This window comes from Chlamydotis macqueenii, chromosome 10 (genome assembly GCF_036417535.1).
Source record: "Chlamydotis macqueenii isolate bChlMac1 chromosome 10, bChlMac1.mat, whole genome shotgun sequence".
Taxonomy (NCBI): Eukaryota; Metazoa; Chordata; class Aves; order Otidiformes; family Otididae; genus Chlamydotis; species Chlamydotis macqueenii.
In genome coordinates, this window is record NC_141565.1 from 10042137 (window position 1) to 10062783 (window position 20647).

A 20647-nucleotide genomic window follows, 5' to 3' on the forward strand; every position below is an offset into this window, starting at 1 on the left:
CATTATATGTGTTTGCTGACATAGCAGGAAGCAGCTCGGGCAGATGCTTTTTCTTGGGAGGCCAAATACATACTTGCTCACCAATCTGCTCATTCTCTGTGTCCTGGAATTGTTAGCAAAGATGCTCTTCTATCTTACTGTCATAAAACAAAAAATCAAATAAAAATAATAGTTCTTGCTTGGCATTTTTCTTTTGTGACCTTATTTGAGGATGAACAGCTCATTGCATGGGAGCTGCCAAGCTGTCTTTTGTTGTTTACAATTTTGTTACTCAAATGAATGACAAAAGTCAAAGTGGTTTTAAGTCTTGGAAGAAAAAACTTGTTACTGTGTGTACTCAGCATGTGCAACATATGCATGGAAAATGAAGATTTTTAGAAACTTGAGGTTATAGATAACATTTTCTAATTAAAATATCTAAATAAATGTATGGATGGATAAAATGGGATGTGCTTATTATAGTTTTGAATGTCTGACAACGTTTGCTACTCATACTTCCTTTTGTTTTTTTTCCTTGTATTTTGATATCTCTTATGTTGCTTCTGTTTTTCTCAGTTATTCTAACTGAATTGACTGTGCTCTGCTCTCTTCGTAGGAAGCCTTACATCGGGAACAAATGTTGGAACAGAAGCTGGCAACCCTTCAGCGACTACTTGCTGTCACACAAGAGGCTTCAGATACTAGTTGGCAGGTATCTGCAGGCATGCTTTTCCTTTATGGACAGAAATACGCAGTAGCATATAAATTTTAGCTATTAACTTAAAAACAATGGGGGATAAAGCAGCAGAAAGAATAAAAAGCTTATGGTGGTTCCCTTAAACTGTGCAAAAGATAATGTTTAATAAATTTAGTAATTATGTACCAGTTTGAAATAACTATTAGTAGTAAATACGCCCAACAATACTGAAGTCTTTAAAGCAAAGCTCTACTGGAACTCCGTAAAGCACGTGTTAATACTAAGGTGATACTTGTTTTCTGCTAGGCTTTAATAGATGAAGACAGGCTGCTATCAAGATTAGAGGTTATGGGAAATCAATTACAGGCATGTTCAAAGGTAAGTGGTTCACTTCAAGTTGAATGCTAGGAATGCTGAAAAATAGCCATTTAACTAGATTTAAAATGATTGCATGAAGTACAGAATAGATCTACAGTTTTCATACTATTCAGATTATCAAAATTGCACAGGCTCATTTCAGAAAGTTTATGTTCTAACTGCCTTCCTATAATTAACTCATTTCAAAACCCTTCAAAAGAGCTATTTTTCAGCATTTTTTAGTGTGAACTGGTTTCTTTTGTGTATGCATATAGACATGTATGTACCGAAATGCAGAAAAGCAATTTATCTTATCAGTGAAAAGTAATCATTCTGTCCTGTTCCCTGTGGGTGTTTCTTTCCAAGTAGGGATTTGAAAAAAGGCATTATAAATGAGCTGACTGATATTCCGAGACAGAGTAACAAGTGTGTCCTACCTTGAATGTTGTCTAGGCCATCTATAGCTGCCTTAAATTTTTATTTTTAATAATATACTCTCAAATACTTACATTATAAGAACTTTTTTTGCAGGTCCTGTTTGAGGTCTTTCAGAAGGGACCTTGTAGGTTTCTGGTCTGTTAAATAGTAGGTCTCCTAGGCCTGACATTGTCTTAGTAGTGTCCCAAAAAACCCCTGTAGTTTTCCTGTAATCAAAGCTGATCATTGAATGTGTGCTGCCATATGTACAGATCAAAAAAAAAGACTGGTTTACACCCAGTCAGGTCAAGAACACTTGATTTCTGATTTGTCCATAACATTTTACTATCTGCCAGAAATTGCTAAACATTTTGGAATAGAACAGATACTTACCACAATCTAATATATTTAATCATCAAAATAGTGATTTATATTCTGTCTTTGTATCTGAATTTTCTTACATGTACAGAACCAAACAGAAGACAGTATACGAAAAGAGCTTATAGCATTACAAGAGGACAAACACAACTATGAAACAACAGCCAAAGAGTCCCTGAGGCGGGTCCTTCAGGAGAAAATTGAGGTGGTCAGAAAACTGTCTGAAGTGGAGGTATTGAAGTTTCATGCCTAGTCTTCTAGAAATGCTGAAATAGTTATAACTGCTGCTACTTAGATCTCTGTTTTGTTGCCTGTAATACGCGAGTATTTGTTGTACTGTGGCACTTGTAGTATATTAAGTATATTAAGTAGTAGTGTTTTTTCTCCTGTTGGATGGTACCTTAATTGTTAAACAATTAGTGAGAAACTATTCTTTAATCTTCTCCTTTTTCTGCTAGGTTTCAAAATTCATTAAGCTATCTTACAGAAGTTAGTATGTGTGGGAAGTAAGTGAGGGGAAAATGACGTACATACATTAGAAAAAATGCTGTTAGACCTTGTTTCAATTGTGAAACTTATGGAAATGTAAGCTTAACCACTCATGAATTGCACTTAAAAATGAGCTTTTAAGATAACAAAGTGTTAGATGCTTTCTTCAAATAAAATTTCTGCCTCTGTAATACCTCTCATTACTGTATTTTGCTTTATTTTTCTCTTTCTGTTGTCATTAGATGTACTGTAAGACTTAATTTCAAGTGCTCAAAGTGTCTACCCTCTTCATGCTTTTTAGAGAATGAGATGCATGTAGTGCTGTAATAAATAACCTTATGAGATTTCAGTTAAATGCATGTTTTCATATTGTAATAGTTCTTGACAGGTTTGTTAATTATTGGGTTTTTATGTTTACTGCTAGCTTTCTTCTCTTTTCCAATCCTGTACTAAGAGAAGAATCTTCTGACTTATTTGTTATACTTTTTCCTCTTTACCTTGACTCTTAGGGCAGAAATATTAATTTAATTTTAGTAAGAAATTTGTTTGAGTGCTTCCTGCCACGTCCTTTTCTCTCTGTACAGAAGAATCATTGGCTCCTGGTTGATACTTGACCTTTAGTAACTATTATATAATGTAGTTTTGAGTGCACTTTTGTTTAAAGGTGTTTTGGTCGGTTTCAGTGGTGACAAACTAAGTCAGAGCTTGTTACAAAAAAAAAAAAGTAAAAAATTTTAAGAATGAGGAAATAAATCTTGAGCTATGAGGAGGAAACTCTGTCCGCCACTTAGTTGTGCTGCTGTCACCAGCTGATGCGAACTTCTGGAACATTCCTTGCCTCCTGAAGAGCAGGTGCCCCTTGAGTAAGGGGCTCTTATTTTAGATGCCTTTCCACATTGTGGAGTTCAGAAAAAAAATTAGAACACTTCCTTGGAGGTGTTTAGCTTATATAATGTGTTAAATCTTCTTTTGCTGGGTGAAAAGTATGATGAAATCTATTGATTACATTGAATCACAAAATATAAAACTTTCACAGCTTATCATAAAAGAGAAGAGAATGAGGGAGATGGATCACACATTTTAGTTCTTTATTCCTATCAATCACAATTAATTGTGTAACCTACAACCTGTTGTTTGGTTTGTTTGTTTTTTTTTTTTACACATGCATGAAGCTAATATCTTCTCACATCATGTATTCTTTGGGTAGAACATTACAAAGGTTTGTATAAATAGTGTTTTTGCCAGGACTTGATCAGTTTGTTTAGCCTTAGTGATTAGGAACAAAGCAGTTCAATATGATTAGTTACATATACTATTTGGGAAAAAAAAAAAATAGATCAACTTCAGTGTTTGATAGATTATCAGTCTCTGTTGTTTTTTTACTTATTGCATAATAATTCTGTCTTACAGCGGAGTTTAAGTAATACAGAAGATGAATGTACTCACCTGAAAGAAATGAATGAGCGGACTCAGGAAGAATTAAGAGAATTAGCCAATAAGTACAACGGAGCTGTAAATGAAATTAAAGACCTTTCTGACAAGTTAAAGGTAATGACAGAATTTAATCGTCTGACTTATGGTGATACTATAATGTGTGGAACAAATAACCACAATTTAATATCTAATGTAGCAATCAAATTAAGAAACTTTTTAAACAACAGGTAAATGAAAGAAAGATGCGCACAATCTTTTACATATTCTTTTGTTTTACATGTAATGTAAATTGCTGAAAAAGTTCTCTTTTAATTCACTTTGAAAGTTACCGTATTTTTAGAGCTCCAATATATTTTACTATGAACTTACGTACGGTATAAAACTTTATATTCAGCTGCTTTTATATAGACAAATAACTTTCAAGTTAAACATCTTACAGTTAATGAGAATGAAAACTAGAGTTGGAAATAAGTTTATATTTTGTGTTGCCTCTTTGTGCAGTTACAAACGTAACTAGCCTACCACATAGTAATAATATGGCTTAGCTTCCAAGGAGAAGGAGCGTGCTGTCAGGTTTGTTATTAAACTAAATGTCTGAGTATATTAAAATTTAAAGGTACTTCATTCTGGAGAACAAAATATTCATAGTATGTTAAAGTCTGTTACCAAAGAGTCTCCTATCTAAATAGGTAGATGATGTGAAGGAGGAAGGTAGTTGTGTTCTCTTTGTAGACCTGAGACAGTTGTTGCATTTGTCTTGGATAAGTACTGGAATTTGAACTTAGGTTCTTTGAGTCTGTGGTGGTTTAGCCACCTCAGACAGAAGACTTTTCTTCCCACCTTAAAATGATAAATTGCTGCTCTTAAGGCCATTGATTCCCCAGTTACGATTTAATTGGTTTCCTAATTATGAGTTAATGACTGATGATGATGATGAGTATACACAGAAGGATCAAAATTGAAACTTATTGCCTAGCTTTGAGGGAGGACAGTCTTTGAAACTTATGGTGAAATCCAGCAAGGAAAGAGATGTGGCTTTCAATTAAGTTGGTCTGTGCAATGTACATTCAGTTCAGAAGGAGTTGGGTTTTGGTTGATTTGAGATGTTGGGAGACTTTGGGTGTTTCTTAGTTCTTGGGCCCTGGTGCTGTTCTTGTAAAACTTAGGTTCCTCAGATAAAAAGTTAATTAAAATATTTTGAGATTCATTCTCTCTGTTACTGTGATTGAAGTGAAATTTATAGAAAAATATCAGTACAAAAATTTTGCATTGTTTCAATTTTCCTTATTTGACTATCAAAGAAAGTTACTTATGTAATTTAGTTATACAAAAATCAAGAAACTTATTTACATGCTAATTTTTATTTGTTGGGGCTTTTAAAAATCTTTTTTGAGCAGGTAGCAGAAGGAAGACAAGAAGAAATCCAACAGAAAGGCCTGGCTGAGAAAAAAGAATTGCAGCATAAAATAGATGAAATGGAAGAGAGAGAGCAAGAGCTTCAGGCAAAAATAGAAGCTTTGCAGGCTGATAATGACTTCACCAATGAGCGACTAACTGCTTTGCAAGGTTAGTCACTAGTGGGGAAGAAACTTTGGTTATTTGTTTTTCTTTTAATCTGTGAAATATCTTTTTCTTGGACTTCTGTTTACAGTACGGTTAGAACATCTTCAAGAGAAAACTCTTAAAGAACACAACAGCTTAGGTAGGTGTGATCAGTTTCTTGTTTCAAGGTGGTTTCCAGATTTTCTGTTCAATTACATTTATAATTATTATCTTGTGGTCTGAGAGTCTGGCAAAATAATGTTTTACAGGTATCCCAGTAGTGCATCTTCTTGATATCACTTGTTAACTTTGAAAGACGTGGCCACAGCAGAATGTCAGTAGAGGGCACTGCTGTCGTGAGTGTTCAGTCTTCTGGGTCATTGCTCAATTTAGAGCTCTGTTTGTGCCACTGCAGCTCCAAGATTTTGAAGGCTTGAAGGATTATGTATATAATATATAAAATATTCTTTGTATGATAGTAACCTCATGTATATTTGAACAAACGGACACAGGATCTGTAGTGTGGGAAAACACATGAAATTTTGCCTGTTTTGATTAGATTAGGTACTTAGAAGAAGGAGGTAGTATGAAAAGCCAGATGCATTTCACAGTGCTGTATTTATAAGGAAACAACACCCAAACCATTTTACTTGGTTCCACAAATAATACGCTTTCTTAATCCTAGGCATACAAGTTGACGACTTCATACCTAAAATTAATGGGAGCACAGAGAAAGGTAGTGTATCTTAAGGCTGCCTTTTGTCTTATGATTGATGTTTGAAGTTGAACAAAATCAAAATGTTCTCTAAAGTTTTACTTTGAATAATATTCTCTTTAAAAATGAAATGGAATTTGTCCACTCCTCTGACCAGCGTTTTTTGATTTAGACTTTCAGTCTAGGTATTTTTAGAAAGTTCTGTAAAACGTAGCGAGCCAACTTGGAAGCAGTCTTTTTTTTTTTTTCTTTTCTTTTTTTTTTTCTTTTTTTCCCTCTTGTTTTTGGACTCTCACTGGAATCAGTAGGAGTCTACTTGAATGATGTCCTACTTGTGGCACAAGAAAGTGGAAAATTCATTGACTTTTTTCCTCTTAATTTTGTTTTCCTTTGCAACACAGACATATCATTTTTCTAGTAAATTAAGTATGGTAAGTGAAGTCAACAAAATATATTTTTTTTTCTAGCTATAATGTTTGAAAAATGTGAGTATATTAAATATATAAATAGTGGAAACTAACTCTTTAAAACTCAGGACTGTCTATGTAAAACAGGAAGGAATACAGATTGAACTAACTGGTGGGGTTTTATTAAGACTAATTAGTTACAGCTAAGTATCTTAACTAATATGTCTTAACATACACTTGAAGTTTCTTTAAATGAAATTGTCTGATAAGACTATGCCAAATATCACATATAGCATAGATTATTCCAGCTATAACTCTAAGTTCACTAAATTGTTCCATTGGCTACGATATATTTGCCCTCTTACATTAATTTTAAGTTTTTCCTTGATGTAGCTTTCTTGAGCATTTGCTGTGTCTTGCTATATAGCGAAAGCTCTGAGGAAGGCTGGTAGTATTAGTTGGAAGGCTGGGGCACTTATGTAGACAACTCATGTTTTTAACTAATATTCACAGTGTTATATACATTTTTGAAACAAGATTTTAAAACTCTCTATGCTCTAATTATTAGCTTTTTACCTTTTTTGGTATTTCAAATGAAGAGCTTCTTAACTAAGGGAGACTTAATAGCAAAATAAAATAAGTTAATACTGTTAAATACCGACAGGAACTGTACAAAAACCTCCCCTTAATCTAAGTAGATCATTAAATATGATGTTCTCAATTTTTGTCAGGAATGTCTTGTTAGTTTTTAAAATACTGCTGCCTCTTATCAGTCTGAGTTTAAAAACTATTAATAATACTATTTTAAATTTGAATTATTATGTGATTATAACAAATATAATTACATCACAGATACTTACTTTTTTTTGTCAAAGTTCAAGTAATCCCTTTTTGACTTATTTTGGATTGCATAAGAGTCAAAATGTCATCGGGATGGATACATGAAAATAATAGGTTCCTCCATCCTGTGAGTAACAGTAGAACTTAAGCTTAAACCTACGAGTTTTAGGAAGTTGTCTGGCAATTTATCTTCCTTTGTGAATATAGACAACATATAACTGCTCGTTCAAGTTCTCTTTCTGTGTGTTTATACAGTCTATCACCTTTTTCTGACAATCTACCACACCACATACTATTCTGTGTTTTAGTGTAGTTTTCCATTATTCTATCTGTTGTACCACATTATTCTGCATCTCTGCTATACCTGGTCCATCCATCCACATTTCTCTGGCATTCTAGAACTTGCTGGCCCATGTTCTCTTCATGACAGTCTGTGCCTTTCTGTGTCTTCCTGTCCTTTATCTTGCCCTTGTATAACAACAAATAGGCAGTAATTTCCTCTGCCAGATTTTGGATTTTGCTCTCTTGAAAGCAGCAGGAGGCAGTTACTGTGTTGTTTTTTGGGTTTTTTGGGGTGGTTTTTTTTTTGTTTTTGTTTTTTTTTTTTTTTTTCCCTGAGTAGTCTTGCATTGTTTTAGAAGAGCTAAGAATTTAGGGTTTATAACATAGATTCAGCAACTTTGGCAGTGAAAGAGGTTGTAGATGTTTTGCATAAGGGAAAGACTTCACAGAAGTCAAAAATTCAAAAATTTTGGGTTTTGTGCTAAATAGCCTGTAAGGGAATTCAAAAAAGTCTCCTCTAGCTGTATAAAAAGGTATCTATACCTTCCCCTCGCCTTCATCAGAGGAAAATGCTAGGAAAACAATGTGAAATGAGTATGCTTTTTAAGATTTCTTTTGTCTCTCCAACTCTCAAAACTTGAGGTGAAGTCCTCAAACTGTGTTTATAGGTATACTACGTATCTGTTCCAAGAATAAGGATTTTTAAATTAACTTTTTTTTTTTCCTGTAGCTGTCTGTAACATTAAAAGAGCTATACTTCAAGTAGAGGCACTAAGAACTCATGTTACAGTCTCTCTAGAGTCTTCCTTTAACAAAGTGGATGATGATGATGATGGTTAGGCATTCATTTTCTCTCATTGCACATGCAGAAATTCTGGTACAGAAGAGTAACTTACACATCAAGCCACTTAAGAAAGGTTATGTAGAACTGAGTTATTTAAATAAGTGATATGTTTCTCGGTGAGTTGCATCACACCTAGCTTTCATATTTAAGTTTTGTGAGCTGTATATAATATAAAGAAAGACAGGAGAAATTTGTCACTTACAGGATCATGTTAAAAGCCTAAAAAAAAAAAAAAAGTTTAAATATGGAAAATACGTGTTATAGCCATGGTGCTGTCTTTTAAAAGCCCTGTCCTTGTGGGTTAGGAAAAAAGTTTACTTTTTAGAGTAACTTTGGAATATAGTAAAGCTTAGTATTACATATTTGATCTTAATGGCTACGCTTCTGATGTTGGAAGTTAATGATTGAACAATTTTGTTAGTGTAGCACATTTTGCCGATTTGTTTACTAAAAAGCAACCTTTTTAGATTGTGAGACTCTTGAGCTCAAACGATTTTTGAGGTTCTTTAGAAAGGAAGTGTTAGCACCTTTTTAGTTGAAGATGCAAAGTTCTGATGGAGTTGGGAGCTGAACAAAGTCTCATAGAAAGACCTGGAAATTGAGCCCAGTTTTAGGATCTCTGCTGTATAACTGTCCTCCTTTCAAGAATTGTTGTTTCAGTGCAGTGAAACTTTGTTTAAAAAGTAAAGGGAGTTATTGAATAACACTTTCAAAATAAATGTTGTTGCATTTCAAGAGATATGTCTTCATGTCTTCAAACATGAAGAATGAAGAAAAACTTACTAAATGCCCTTTTAAAGCAAATAAAATGCTGAAGAATATAGGTTAAATACATCTTTCTTATTTCTTCAATGTTTGAATTTGCTATTTGCAGTTATTTGTGATTATGAATTAACAAATGGGAGGAACTAGAGACTTCAGTGCTATGGAGTTGCATGTTTCAGTACTGTATCATTTGTATTCTAAATTTACTGTGATTTAAATATAACTCCATGTGCATTAGTATTTTTGCCTAAATTATGTTGTCATCAATGGAAATTTAGTGGAAGTAATTTGTCATCACCTAACCTAGAAGAATGATACAGCAAATGCCAAATGTAGGATGTTTGGACTTTTAATAATTAATTGGTTCTTACTAAATTTTGTTAAAAGAAGTTGTTTTTTTTAATAGCTTCTATTGAGGTAAGGGGCTCTTTATTATGTTCCAGAATTGCTGTTAGGTTTTAGTATTTAAAAGTACCCTTTAAAATGCAGTTAAAGTACTTCTTTCTTCTGATCAGTTGAAAAGAGTAATCTATTTTCAAGTATCACTCAGACATCATTTCAGTTACGTGTCTTGTCTGCTTGCATATTAACCCAGATTTCAAAAGTTCACTGTAAATACACATTTACAAATATTGCTAATATACCTTTCAAATTTTTTGTTGCATCAATTTGAAAATGATGAGAAGGTGTAAACCTAAGTGTTTCTTTCTTTACTAGAGCACTTTCTTTCAAAGAGTGGAGGGGACTGCACTTTTATTCATCAGTTCATAGAATGTCAGAGTGAGTACAAGAGTGTTCATCACATTTGCTTTAAAACAAAAAAAAATCAAACCAGAAAACCCAGAAAAGGTGGATAAAAACAAAAATTTGTCACTACTATTTAATATTTCTGTAGTAGCAGAAATTTTCTAAGCATGGAATTGTGGCATTGTGATAGTAAGCAGATGCCTGTAGTAGTCAGTGTATCTTTGCTCTTGCAAAGCGATGATCACATTGTATCTTCTTAGTAGTTAAGCTGTTGTTGTCTTCCGACCAATAAAAAGTCGGCCACACCATGTTTAAAACTGAGTGTAATTTTTCACTTGTTACAAAGTAAGAAGTTGAAAGCCTGACATTGTCAGTTTAAGCAAGCATCACAGGCAGCAGTAGGACAGAGATAAGGTAATGATGACTTTTCTTCATTTCGCAGGTCTATAATTTCTTTGATAATTAAAGATCTTACACATTCTTCAAATTAGCTGTTAAAAAGAACAAAAAGGAAAACGAGACCTTAATTTTTATGTGGAAATCTAAGAGATTCTTCTAAGAACAATAGAACAAATATGCAATACCGGTCTTGAAAAGATGTGTTATTCTGGAATGAGAAACATGTTTTTCAATGCAAATGGCTTTTGAAAATGAGTAATGAAACAATGCAGTCTGCGTATCTATAATTAAAGAAAAACTTAAGTTGTTAACAGTTTTTGTGCACTGGGAGAAAAATATCATTAGGATGACGACATAAGAGTGCTATTAAACTTCAGAGAAAACTTCTTTGTAGCACAGAGAATTATAGTTTCAGAGATAACCAAAAACTGTAGCTTTAAGACATGCAGCAAATACTTAAGTGTAGAACAATATCATAAAGATTGGAAATATTGAGAGAAAATATAGTTCATCGTACAACACTATGCTTTTTTTTTTCACAGAAGTTTAGGTATTGGCAGAGGAGCAGGTTTATTATTTAAAAAATAATAATATTATTAAAATACCAGAAATAGGAATCACTCATTGAGGTTGTGTTATATAAAGTGTGCTGTTTCATAATAGAAGCAGAGGAGTTAAAACTATAGGCTCTGCAAACCATAAGAGAAATGTAAAAACAAAGGAGATTTGAGACAACTGTGCAGTTTGTCTAGAAGAGACGGTTCTGACTTGTGCTGGTACAGCAGGGAAAGTGCGCATCCCCATAGTTCCGGGGAAGAAGCACTGGGAAAGCCCAAGCAGAGAAATGAGGAAAAACACCTTGAGTCAAGGAAGTGGAGTGTGTAAGATAACACAGGAAGGAAAATGAGATTATTAAACAATCTGGTATTCATACCAACAGTTGCTACAGAGGTATAAGGCAATTGAAAGTTGCCTTCAGTTAAGAACAATCAAGACCTCAAGATACTAACCCTAGAATTTTTTTGGTAAGGGAGAAACAATAGGACACTAAAATCTTAGTTGCAGTCCAACTTGAATGCTTAACTTGGGTAGCATTGTTTATAAAATCTGGCTTCTGTAGGCTCCTAAAGATTTTGTTTTCATTATTTTTATTTTTCAAGCAGAACAGGCTGACTATATCATCCAGTAACCTGTACTGATCTACAACATCTGTAGGATGTTACAAAATCTTGCTCTGAATGATCTGGGAAGTCTGTTACTTTCTGATCATTACATCCAGTTCACTTCTTGTTCATTTCATAACTTTTTTTTTTCAGTAACCACTAGTGAAAAACAGTGACATCAACAACAAAAGTCATGGTGCTTCCTTTTGATTAGTACGTGGTAGGAGTTATTACCAGAATGGTGATGATGTATAGATGAAAGATTGGATCCCTGACTAGCTTCCTATCTTTAGCTCCTAATTTTGTGATTTTTGCCTTTATGATTTTAAATGCAAGTCAATTTCCTGCCCTTTTACTAACTTAATTTTTTTTTAAAGTTTATCTCTCTAAAATTAAGTAGTTTTTGGATGGATTGAATGACTGTTTTCTACTTTTCCATTAATTTATGACCTGCAGGTGACAAGTAAAGTTAAAGCCACTTAGTATGACTTTTTTCATATGGTTTGAAATTTTTGTATTGGGGGCTGGGTTTCCTTTCACTGGTCTTCAAAACTGGCCTCCTTCAAAGACTTATTTGATACAAAAACATAAATGTTTTGAAGGTATGTTACTTAAGTGATCATTGTAATGTTAACAGATCTTTGCTATTATATTACACATAGCGATAGGCAACCTAAATCTGAAGGGGAGTCCGTACCTTGAAAAGATCGGAAACACCTAAAAATGTAAAGGAAACCTGCCTTTGAACTGCATTCCCCAGCAAAAAGAAACATAGACTGTCTTAAAGATTAACTGAAAGCTTAACTTCAAAGCAGATTGTTTCAGTAAAAAATATTATTATTTATTATATATATAGATAACTCTTAGCGTTTAGTTAAGTACTGATTGGATAGCATGAAAACTAAAAAGTATTTGTGCCAGAAATTAAAGCTAGGACTTTGATTTATATTTTGCTAGACAAAAATGCGCATCTTGATTCAGGAAAAATGTGGATTAGTTAAAAAAAAAAATCAAGTTTATGACAAAGATTTCTGAAATAGTAATATGAAGATATGCAGAGATCTGAAAAAGGGAAGTTTAAAAGATGCAGGTACATCTACCTTTACTTTCCAATTGTTCTCTGGATTTGACCAATTATAGTGACTAGGCTGGTAACGGAGTGCAGAATAAGATTCTGTTTCACTCAGTGACATCAATATCCAATTTTCTGTTTGTTGTCTAAATATATACAGGCATGCTGAAATAAACTATTTTTTGTTGGCTTTGAAATATACTAATGCTAGCATTCCGAAAACAGAGAGAATGCTTACTTGTTTTTTAAGTTCGGAGAGATGTCAGCCACCAAGTGAAAGACACTGGTTGTACCAGCTTTTTGTCACGCTCTGCAAGGGGACTTGTGTGTTACTGCTGAAGTTCTTTGCTGAAGAGGTAGCGTCAAGAAGAAAACTTCTGTACAAAAGTTGAAATTCATAATGGAGACTAGAAATCGGTAAACCACCATGGAAAAGAAAAAAAAAAGAAGTCTGCAGATTTTTTTAGTCATAGAAATTGGGAATTCTTAAAAGCGTAAAAAGCTGCTGCAAAGGTTTAAGTTTAAAAAAACACCTGGGTCAAGAAGACTAGTTTCTTTGTTTTGTACTCTGATGATTCTGATTTTAACAGTTACTGAATTGTGAAAACTCCCAAGATCCATCAATTCATAATACTAAGTTTTCTTCTGTAAACTGATGATAGAAGCTTATTTTAAGCTAACAGTCTAGCACAGATGAGGTGTTACCGCTTCCGATCAGGCAGTTGATAGCTCCTTTGAGTGTATGGCTTTTTCATTCAGCTAATTTTTTCAGACATGTGGGCAGAACTCCTCAGCTGCGTTCTTGCCGACTTCCTCCCCACTTGCCTTCCAGCCTCAGTTGAGTCCTGGAATAATCAAATATGAAGACTTTTGTTTACAGATTTTTAACTTTTTTTTTTTTTTTTTTAATGGAAGAGGGCTCATAATATCACTCAGTAACTGTTCACTTGTGGCTGCAGTAACTTGATTCCCTCCACAGTGCCTTCCTCAGTCTAGTCACAGTGACTCTCTAGCTCTGATGAACTCGAGACTGATGACGAGTGATCTCCTACAGTTAACTTGAGACCCAAAGTCAGTCCTGAAAATCCAGTGTGCCCTTCAGTGTGTTTCTGAAGCAGTATTTGTAAAATGTTATAGGAATACAGGACGATATTTGTAGCTAAAAGTAGACGGAGACTGGTTTGTCTCACTGTGGGGGCAGGAATGGGACAGGACAAGCTTTTGGCCATGCAAACCCTTCTTCAGACCTTATGGCTTTTTGTCTGAAAGCTTATCTGCTGTCTGGAACTGAAAGATATCTCCATGCAAATGATGTCCTGCCTCTGTCCTTAGATTGTCATGGTTACAGCAAGATGCCATTGGAAGAGTACAGAGACTTCTTAATCTTCAGAGCTACTTGAAGCTGTACTAAAGCTCACTATTGTTTTGGTTTTTTTAAGTAAAATTTTGAAAAATATTTACTCTCACCTAGCTTCCTTAATCTGAGCTCTCCTGTATGCGCTGTTCATCCAGTCTTCTCTGGGTCTCAGTTTCTGTTAGCAGCACATGGGGTAACCAGCAAACTCACTTCCCTGCTGCATGCTCGGGGATCTGGCAGGGAGAGCACAGAGTGGGGGCAGAGGCAGCTTCAGGCCTGGTGTTTCAGGGGGTGTTAACAGCTTTCAGCATTGTCTAAATGGCAAGATCTACTGCGTAGAAATGTTCATGTGATCTGTAAGATATGTGACTCCTGATGATTTTGCATGTTGGCATCGCTAGCTGGTTGTCAAGTAATTTGAAATAATGAAATCTCCTCTGAAAAAGAAATTAGTTACTGGTTCTTTTGGTGTCTTTGATTAATCCAAACCTTTTCTTCCCTTGGTGTTACTGTTTGCCTTTGTGTCCCAGCTGGAGTTAGGATGAAGTTAGCAATCTGGTCTCAAATTCCATGTTCTAGGTTTTTATGCACCTGTCATACATGAATAGGCTTCCCTGTCAATCTTATGTTTAAACTCAGTTTTGGTGAACCTGAATGTGATGTATGCACAACTTTTTCGAAGTTTGTGCAGCCCTCTTTTAAGTTAAGAAATGCCATTTCTGTGTACCTTTCATAGGCACTGTTTAAGAAGTTGTGATGTGGAAGTGGCTTCTCAATTGCTGTTCTACTGTGGCATATTTCTAGATTTCTTCTGTCTGGTGGATTATCTATTTCAGGCAACCAGCTCTTAGAATCCCTTTTTGATAACTATAACTTTCAAATTTATTAATTATTTATTGATCCCGGTTAGATTTTTTAAAAGTCATAAAAATTCATTTTCCTTACTTCTCATTAGTGAACTGAAGCATTAATAATGTAAGCTAATAAATTGCAGAAGAAACAATTAGGCACTGTATCACAAAGTTCCAGTAGGCTTGTGTGCTCTGTTTCATTATTCTATGCCAGAATAAAGTTTTTGTTCAAGCCTGAGTAGGAAGTAATATTATCAGCTTTTAATTTGGTCATGGAATGTAGTCTGCGTGGATGTGTGCAGGGAAAAGCTTGCTTAATTTGAGCTTGGAAAGTAACACTTATTTTGTTTGGCAGACAAGATCATAGATGAAGGACATCTAACCAAAGTGGAAGAAACAAAGCTTTTGAAAGGTTAGACTTCTGGATTATTTAACTGTTTTTGAAGCATGTTTTTGTGTCACTTCAGTGCATGTTCTGTCTTAAACTAGCAGTTTGGTTTTTTTGTTGCATACTCACTTAAAAAAAAAAAGTGAAGGGGAGGTATATTGTTTAATGAACTCTGCTCCAAATACTTTTGTAGGGTAAAAAGATTTAAAAGAAATAGATTTTGAAGATTGAGTGCATGAAATGCTAGTCTCAGTTTTGACTGAGTTATCACCTCAATGTACATTTTAAAGAGTATAATAACTTTTATAAATTTATTTAAATCTTTAGTGCCTCTATAAATTTCAAAGAGATTTTTCTTTTTATTATGGAACTAAATAGAAATAATGTTTGGCCTCATTTTAAGTTTTAAATAAAAGTGTATTTTAATTTTACTTTTTTCTAGCTTACACCTTCATAACTTTAAAATAACTATTAACCTCCTAAACATACCTTTTCCAAGTAAAATATAAATGTGCATCTCTAACTCTTTTCTGTATAAAAGCAGTAAAATGTAAGGAGCTAATTAGAAAATATTTATATTGTCAAGGCACAGTCATCCTTATCTTGCTATCCCAAAGTCAGGAATGCTCCAAAGTGTGCAGATCTGTATTTCCTATCTCTCTAATAATGTAAGATTGTTTGGACTTGTAGACTGGCTCCACTCTTGTAGCGTTTTATTAAGGTCTAGACATACTAACACATTTCTTTACCCTCTGTCCTTTTGCAAAGTGTTACTGTATTATTATGTTAGCTTGTTAAAAGTTCTGGTATTTTAGTGACTTTTTGGTTTATCTTCTCGTAATGTATGAAACTGCACCTTTAATTTATTTCTGTACATGAGTAAGCTATAGACAACACGCCATGTTTGGCAAAAGAATGCATACAATAACTGTAACATAACACTTGCATGCCAGTTATCTTGCAAAGCGGTGAGCTATTTTTAGTGTTTGTTAATGTATTCTAACTCATCGAGTAAGTATGATGTCAGCACATTTTAATATACTTCATCATTTTGGCTATATTTATTCAGCTCAGTTTTATTATGGGAAATAGGGACAACTGCTGTGAAATAATACAGTACAGGAAAGAGTTTTGTGCTTATGACTCTAGTGCCAGAAGAGAAAGCAGGTTTCTAAACCATTTATCTTTTTGACTTCTGCTGTTTCAGATGTAAAAACTGAGGTATCTTTCCTCTTGTGCCTCATCTTGTTCCTTGTTTCAGGGGGAGGAGGATAGGAGGGAGGAAAAAGCTGGTGTACCCGAGGGTGGTGGGAGGGCAAGTGCGGGAGGGAGGTGGGGAGAGAGATAATTTAATTCAGTGGTTGGACCTTGCAGTGTTCCTCCCATTTTGCTCAGAGCAAGAAAGCTGTGTTTCCATGTATGACCAGATATGGTAAAGCTAGTTGGATACAGATACTGCTCAGCTTAGCACCTCTGGAGTGGCCACTAATAGAAACGACATGGGTGAGGCTTTTAGGATATACTTTTCTTAATACTTTAAAAAGAATATATTACTTGGTTTAGTAATTATTTCAGTTTAATGGCAGTCTTGTGAGCTTGATTCTGTGTGATGCGTGTAAAATGCTTTGTATTGTAACATATTTAGATATTACTTAAAAACCATATTCCTAAAAATAGGAAAGTACCTTTTTTGTTTTAACCAAGAACCACCGCCAAACTTGGAGTTTTTAGCTACTCCAGTCATAATGAACTTTTAAGTCTGCTGAAGTCATATGAGAGATGTTTGGAACAGCTGCCAGGTCCGAACCCCTAATGCACTTTAAGTGTATGGGTGCTTTCCCCTTCTCCCTCTCCAGTGATTTCAGTTACATTAAGATTGGAAGAGTCTGGCTCTTGATCAGCTGCTTTGTTTGTACTTGCGTTCTGTTTCGTGTATCAGTGGATGTTATTCTGGCACAGAGAAATAGAAAACTTTTCATGTTAGATGAAGAAAACTTTTTTTTTTTCCCCATTAACCTGTCTGTCTTTTGTCATCTTGTTGATTTTTCCAATGTAAGTGCACAGGTTGTCTTCAGTTTCTGCTTCTTTCAGTTTGGGGGTATTTAGTTCTATTTGTTCTCTTGTTACTTGAAAAAATGATGCACACAAGCTTTCTCATTACTCCTTTGTTTTTTACATATTTTCATATACTAATTCTGTTGGTATAACACAATTTATTTATTGCTGTTCATCTTTCTTCCCATATCCTGGTACTTTTCTGTTGCACGTACAGTATCTATATGTGAAGAAATTATTTGTGTTCGCTCTGGTTTTCTGCATGTGTGGTAGAAGTAAAGTCTCTACAGGGAATGTTGTGATTATGCCTTTTGATATATATCTCTCCACCTGGAACTTGAGACTCAGAGGAAACCTCTATTACTCTATAGGTGGGCGGCGATGCTGTCAAACCAAGGCTTTGCATAGTCAGCCAAGAAAGACCTCATTATGTATAACCTCGCCTGCATGTTAGTGACATGGTTCCTCACTGATAAACTTACTGGGTTTCCCCAGCCTAGCTATGGTGTACTTCTGTTTAATGGACCCGTCAGAACTGAACTGGAATGACTACTAAAAAAAAAAAAATTACAGCCTCGTAAAGTGTTTAGACTCTTACTCTGGGATATTTCTGTGTGGGGAAAAGGATGTGCTAGTATAATTAAGTCCCCTTACCTTTTGAAAATGTCTGGTCTCCGTTAAAAATCTAGAACTGGTCAAAACAAAAAAAAAGAAACAAAACCAACTGTCTGGCTTCGCTAAGCTGCATGTCATAATGTGGTGAATTGTGTATGAACAGACAATTCATGAAGGTATTTTTTTGTGGAAAGAACATAGACTGCCTTCTCTTAATATAATTTGAGCTGGAAATTCTTTCTAGAAATTAGTGTATTAATTTATATTGCTGTGATTCTTTACTGGTTAATACCCACTTATTTTTAACAGTAGAGTGTATACAAGACTTGTTGCTGCTATTTTATTTGTCCAAAATACTAAAGCACAGTTTTATTCTTTACAGCATTTTCTTTACGACTTGTTATAGTATCTGTATTGTTCTGGTTTTCTTTTCTTATTTGTTCCCTGACTGAATCAGCTTTTGCACAGAGATCCAACTGGCAAGAATACAGCTTTAACAAAGGTCAAGCTGTGCGGGAGGCAGTTGCATCCCCTGTTAGATGCTGGGCTGGATTAATGACTGTGGTAATGCTGATTCCATTTTAGCCCAGACTTACAAAGAAATAAGCAACCACCGAGTTCTTAGGTGTTTCTTCAACTATGTTGTTTTCTGTTGACATTTAGCAGTAGTTAAATATATAGATGTGTAGAAGAAATTATGATTAAAGAGTCTGCACAAAGCATTTACTGATTTTAGTTGATTTCTCTTGTCTACGTTACAGAGAATCAAGCAAGAGTCAAAGAGTCTGATTTGTCGGACACTCTTAGTCCAAGTAAGGAAAAAAGCAGCGACGACACTACAGGTAAGTGTTTGAGGTTCCTGTAACATCTAATTAGTTTGAATTAAATCACTTAATCACGAGAATTTTCTAAAAGACCAGAGGAGATGTGTATTACGCAGAGCCAGATACAAGCTTAGAGCGGTATTGTCTATTTTGTGACTTCGTAATTAACTCTTGTAAAGTAAGAACGTAAAAGCTTCTCTTCACATAAAAAATGTATATATGAAAACTATCTTCAATCTAACTGCTCTCTCAAAGATGTGAGGCTTTTTTTTTTTTTCAGATGCCCAAATGGATGACCAAGATCTAAATGAACCTATTGCTAAAGTAGCTCTTCTAAAAGGTAAACAAATTTATTTTTGTAACTTTAGAAGCATAATCTGTATATATATCTGGTTTACTTGTTTTTTTTATCAAATGTGCATCAAAGTAGAGTGCTGAAATTCAAATGTTTTAATCATGGTAGGACAAAAGAGTTGCATTTAAATATCAATAATGATTCCTTTGGGGGATGTGGAAAGCATACTTCTAAGTATTAGTAGTTAGTATAGAAATAATTTGTACTTAAAGCTAATTTCTGCTCTCACAAACACTGTTCTAGGAATTTACATGCTGTAACTTCAAGTAGAGTTGAGAAACAGTTTCAGCATACACTTAAGTTAGGGTTAATAGCTGTGAGGAGGAGAGATTATTCTGTCACTGACGTATTTTAAGCGTTAGCAAATTTTACTTGTATAGTTTCCATCACTGTGAGAAATGCTTCTCCTAGTTTGCATCTCAAAAGTTAAAAAGAAAATCTAGAATTTTTTTTAGTTAGCACACTCAAGATTTGAATTTCATTTTGGATCTGTATTTAAAATTATTGCTGAGCCTTGGCTTTGAGCTTCATAGCTATAAAATTAATTATTCTACTGGTCTTTACGCTGAAGGTATGTAGTTAAAACTTGATTAGCAAGCTAATATTTACATATTCATGAACTGAAAAATTTTGTGGAGTATTAATTAGTTGTTACATTCAGCAGCCTGAAAGTTAATTTTAAGCTTTATTTACAATTAGACATTTGATAAGAGCTGATAACTGATGCTTATGTCAGAATCACAAGTAAAAAGAATGTCACGGTTCTTCATGGTGCAGAAAGACAGGAAACCATAATGAATTTTAAGACATCTGTAAAGTCACCTTTTTCCTGTAGTCGTTTACACTTCTCTAATTTTATGACAGAACGACTTCCAAAAATTGCATTTATTATATATATTTCCAAACAGCAAAATTAAACTTGAGTTTGATATTTTTCCAGTGGGTATCAGTTCAGCAAAGCAGTTTAAAAAGGAGTGTTTGAGATACTGAGGATTCATTTGGATTTTGCTTTAATGTCTGCAATTAATATTAACTATATTCAGTGACTTCCTCTGTTAGAAGGTAGAATCTGGTAATATTGTTTGTAGTGATTATGGTAGTCTTATTTTTGGTAAACCACTGATTCCTGAATTCTGCTTATATGCAAGTGAAGTCTTCTGAAGTTCTGTCAAAAAGGTGGGGTTTTTTTAGCAGCACAAGACCAAGATAAGGTTGCTGTGAGCATTCTGCTTCCTGGATTAGAACAGTCTCATGTCGTAGCAAGGATCGGGTGTAGTCACCCTTTCTCTGTCCAGGGTATATTAAACTGGCAGGGAGGGTTAACTGAACTCTCAGAGGTTATTTAAACCATAACCATTACTGACCTTCTAAGTAAATAAGTAGAAAAATACCTATTTGCATAGATCAGTTTGCTATTGAATTGCATATTGCAATGAACTAAAATAATTGGAACAACTCTTTCTCTTGAGGCTATTTATGGACCTTCTTATTTTGCTCTCATGAAACCATTAAAAAATATCTGTACAATGAATCATTTGCCCTTGTAATTTTTATGAAGAGCCCATAAACCCACAGTTTTGTTTGAGGTTTTGTCAGAGAGCTACTTTGTATGCCGACTTTGCCCTAAAAAGGATCCTGTTTGCCACAGAAAGACTTTCAAGTGGATTTGTTATGC

At 34.4% G+C, this 20647-nt stretch overlaps 1 protein-coding gene across 25 annotated transcripts in view; it reads left to right on the forward strand.

Annotated features, from left to right (window-relative positions):
- SLMAP (sarcolemma associated protein) overlaps positions 1–20647 on the forward strand; it is an 82898-nt gene that overhangs the window by 44831 nt on the left and 17420 nt on the right. For 7 of the 25 annotated variants that reach the window (XM_086755892.1, XM_086755891.1, XM_086755894.1 and 4 more), the window contains 11 exons: positions 596–691; positions 983–1054; positions 1920–2060; positions 3728–3865; positions 5149–5317; positions 5403–5453; positions 5979–6029; positions 9864–9926; positions 15091–15147; positions 18555–18635; positions 18898–18957. In XM_086755892.1, the coding sequence (XP_086612018.1) occupies positions 596–691; positions 983–1054; positions 1920–2060; positions 3728–3865; positions 5149–5317; positions 5403–5453; positions 5979–6029; positions 9864–9926; positions 15091–15147; positions 18555–18635; positions 18898–18957 (979 nt within the window). The remainder of the gene's footprint in view (positions 1–595; positions 692–982; positions 1055–1919; positions 2061–3727; positions 3866–5148; positions 5318–5402; positions 5454–5978; positions 6030–9863; positions 9927–15090; positions 15148–18554; positions 18636–18897; positions 18958–20647) is intronic. The other 18 variants (XM_086755901.1, XM_086755903.1, XM_086755902.1 and 15 more) reach the window with 10 other exon arrangements.